Here is a 4,022-nt window from a genome sequence, read left to right as displayed (position 1 = left end):
GCTCATGAGGGAGGGGGGAGCGGGGAGGGAGGGGAAAAATGAGGACCTAATGCCGGGGGTTTAAGTGGAGAGAAAATGTTTTGAGAATGAAGTACAAATGCGCTTTACACAATTGATGTGTGTATGGATTGTGATAACAGTTGTATGAGCCCCTAACAAAATGTTTTAAAAAAACAAGCAAAACAATAAACAATTAAAAATAATAATGAAATAAAATATAAACAGAAAAAAAAAGAAAAAGAAATTGGGCTGTATTTAGCACACCAAAAAAATCCAGTTGTTTCTGTGCACAATGATCTCCTCTCTGCGCCTGTGATCTGTCTGCGTGTGTGCAAGCAGATCCCTTTACATGCACGCACAGACTCACTGTATGAGGGGGGAGACAGCAAGATCGCGGAAAAAGCCCACTATCTTTTCATTCTGTTTCCACAGACCTTTTGAAGTCCCTTCAAACAGGGACAAAGAAGAAATGGGACATAGCGGGGAGCACAGGTAAGTAACAGTGGTGTGTTTCTAAGGGGTATCTTTGAGCTGTATTCCCAAGAAAACAGGCCCTGAGCCCAGAATCTGAGTAGAGTTTACTGGGAGGAGGGCATGCGGGGAAGTGAGACACAGAAGGCAAGCAGATCAAGGGAGTGTCATGAAGTGAGCTATCCCAGCGAGCAACTGAGGGCCAGCTCCTTGGAAAGACCTAGAAGTCCACCCTTCCACACCCAACCACCCCCAACCATCATGGTGTCAAGTCATAGGGACACGAGCCTCCCCACCCTTGGGGCTGCGCCCACACGTACAAGAAAGCCCACTAGGGTCACAGGTCACAAACCAATGAAACAATGGCAGCGAGGGGGGCACCTGCAGCGCTCACCTCCTCCAGGCTGGACTATGGAAGACTGTCACTTTGACCACGGTACTTTTACTATTGTCATTCTTTACTCTTTTTTTGGTCATATTACTTTGAAAATCAGAAGCACAATGAGATAATAAAAATACTCACCAAAATAATACGATTTTTATAAAGCGAAGAAAGAGATGCACAATGGAGCCAGACAAAGCAAAGGGAAGCCAGGGCGCTCACCCAGAGGGGGCCTTCCAGCTGGGCGACGTTTGTCTGAGACCCCTGCCCTGGAGGTCAGCTCGCCTGACCGGCAGGGGACAGCACGATGCAGACAGAGACAAGTAGCCAGAGCAGAGTTCTGAGGTGTGTATTCACTGGCCATAAATAGAATCCCATGGGCATGAGGGTGACCGGGAGGGAGACACTAGCACCTGGAGCCTGCCCGCCACAGAGCGCTCCGCTCCACTACGTTGGCCAGAGGGCGCCCCGGCCCCCTGTTCAGCTTTGTGGGGCCCCTGCTTCCGGGACAGCATTTTTATTTTTGGCTCATTCTCAACAATTTTTAAAAATCATAAGACCGAGTGGTTGCAAGAAATTATCAAAGAGGGTAAAAGAAGGTTTTTGATTCTTCTCAAGAGTCTAAAAGTGAAAAGGGGGGAGGGAAAGAGGAGGCAAAAGGGGAGGATGGCCTGGGCCTGCCACGTCACTCCCGGTCCCCCGAGCTGCTTAGAAAAGCCACGCCCAGGGCCATGTCAGTGCTGTCTGCGGATGGGCTGCGTCTCTCGGATGAGCCACTCCAGGGCCTCCTGGCGACCCTGCTTCTGCAGCTCCGTCCCGATCACGTCCCTGCAGGTCTGGTGGTAGCTGTTGAGCCAGTTGCACTGCAGGGGGAGGAGCAGAGGGGCACGGGCAGTGGTCAGTTACCTGGGCATCGCTGGAGGGACCCTGGGGTAGAGGTCAGAAGTTGAGAGGAAACCGAAAACCCCAAACCAAACTCCTAGTCGCCCTCAAGGACCCAGCAGAACCGGCCCCTGTGGGTTTCTGAGGCTGAACATCTTTACAGGAACAGAAAGCCACACCCGTCTCCCTCGGGGCAGGGCACATGACTTTGAACCACTGACATTGTGGTTCGCAGCCCAACACGTCACCCAGTTAGCCACCAGAGCTCCTTCGAGTGGAGAGCAGGGCGCCCACAACTCTCCCTCCCTCCCTCCCTCAGTGGGGAACCACCGTGACTTCCTTGTGCTCTGCTTCCCTGGAGAGCTGACGGCCCATCCCTCAGCGTGAAAGCGCTCGCTGGTTAATCCAGAGTGGGGACTGGGAACCACTCAGAGGGAACCAGCAACCTGGTGACAAGTCCTGGCTTTGGGCTTCCCTGGGTGGAGTAACCGGTGACCAGGTGCTCCCCAGATGGGGCCCTGGGAGCCATACCCAATGTCATTCTAAGAGTCCAGTGCCAACCAGTTCCTACTGGGCAGTCTCTGCACACACACACACACCCTGTGCGGGCCTCAGTCCCTTACACCGGAGCCATCTCTTGGGAAGGGAACCAGGAGGGCAGGCGGTGCATGAAGGACACTCCCTTGTCCCAGGAGTGCGGTGAAAGCTTTTACTAAGAGACTCGCCTGAAGCTGTCTGCAGACACACTGAGCTTCCTATCCTGTCTCTACTGACGGAGCAGATAAACTTAGGCCATGTGGCTCTTGAGGGGGCCAACTGACCCCCAAACCCTCAATGGGTAAGGACCATGGTGCTGCCATGTGCAGGAAGTGGGCTTGACTTTCAGACGCTCAGCTGAATGGGGCTTTCACATCCGGAGATAAAGTGACCAGGTAAGAAAGGAGGTGCTGACTAGACCTGCTACCCAGGTTGGGGCTCATCCTCCTGTCACCTGAGGGTAAAGCCCTCCCCTGGTGGGGGAGGAAGCAGAGGCAGCCTGGAGTGAAACAAGCTTTGCCAAGAGGGTAACGCTCTACCCTCCTCTGTCGACTGGACACCTTGCTACATGAGGTGGGCAACGCATGACCACTGTCTGTGTGGCTGTTGCAAATGAGCCAAAGGCTATTTGGGGACAACAGTCCAGATCAGATCAGGCCCTGAAGCCTGGCTGAGAGGCCAAAGCCCACAGAGGCAGAGGACAGACAGATGGCAGCATGGACAGCTAGCTCTGACCCAGGCAGTCTCCAGTCTCCACTGAGGGGTCTACTAACCCCTGCTTGGAGGTGTCAAGAGACAAAAAGCTATTGTCACAGCAGGGCCAGCTCAACAGCAAGGGTGACAGCAGCAGCCTGGTGTAGCGCAAGGGTCACAGGGAAATTCCCAAAGCCCTCTGGGTTGGTTGAGCTCTGACCAATCTGCAGACTTCCCGAGTTCTGGTCCGACCAAAGTCTTCTGCTGCCATCTGGTGGCAAGTGATGGAAACTCCCTCGCATAATTGCTGAACACCAGGTGCTTTAAAAAGCCAAAGGGCAGAGGTTGCTCTCCTGAATGACCATGCCCTCAAACAAGATAAAATCGCAGGCTAATTAAGGAGCCTACAGGAAGAGACTCTGGAACTCTTGCTTGGTGAGCGAGATACTGTAGGCTACTGTTCTTTGGTATAAATGTGCTGATGACCCCCCGGTAAGACCTTTGGGGTCATATAAAAACCAGCTGGGCCAAAGAATAGTTCAGTGATTTGGTTCGACATGGTACAGAAATGAACTATGGAATAAGAGAGATCCCACTAGTGTGTGTCCCATGTCATGGGGGTGGGTTGTGAATCAAAGGTTGACACACTCTTCCTCCTCCTTCCAAGGAAACTGGCTTCCAGCACCGTCTCCTTGGGAGCCTGATAAAATGGAATGTGAACCGTAGTGATGCCTCCCAGAGAAAGCCCTGAATGTGCACAGGGCAGGCTGGGAACGACCTAGAATGGCTTCAAAGGAATCCATAGCCTGGGGCCTCCCGGAGAGCAGGGCCCAGGGCCAAGATTCTGGAAGCTGTGCCCAAGAGCCAGTATGAGATAATCAATGCTAAGAGGCTGAGGGCTTGTTCCCCGTCACCTAAGCCATCCTTTATGTGGGCGGGAGCCCCTGGGCATCAAAAAGCAACATCTGGCTCTGTTCAGCTGCGATCTGTTTTCTGTCTGGTATCCATCTGCAGAGCTGATGAAAGCGGGGCCAGTGGGGCCCACCTGGGTCTTGGT

General features: G+C 53.1%; 1 protein-coding gene across 2 annotated transcripts in view; it reads right to left on the bottom strand.

Annotated features, from left to right (window-relative positions):
- Positions 1 to 978: 978 nt before the first annotated feature.
- The window catches only part of XPNPEP1 (X-prolyl aminopeptidase 1), a 58,157-nt gene continuing 55,113 nt past the window's right edge, over positions 979 to 4,022 (bottom strand). For both annotated transcript variants that reach the window (XM_045291536.1, XM_045291537.1), the window contains exon 21: positions 979 to 1,716. In XM_045291536.1, the coding sequence (XP_045147471.1) occupies positions 1,588 to 1,716 (129 nt within the window). In that variant the 3' untranslated portion in view covers positions 979 to 1,587. The remainder of the gene's footprint in view (positions 1,717 to 4,022) is intronic.

Source organism: Echinops telfairi, unplaced genomic scaffold, assembly GCF_000313985.2.
Source record: "Echinops telfairi isolate 266 unplaced genomic scaffold, ASM31398v2 ScPeMD7_70;HRSCAF=299, whole genome shotgun sequence".
NCBI lineage: Eukaryota > Metazoa > Chordata > Mammalia > Afrosoricida > Tenrecidae > Echinops > Echinops telfairi.
This window is presented reverse-complemented; position numbering and strand designations above follow the sequence as displayed.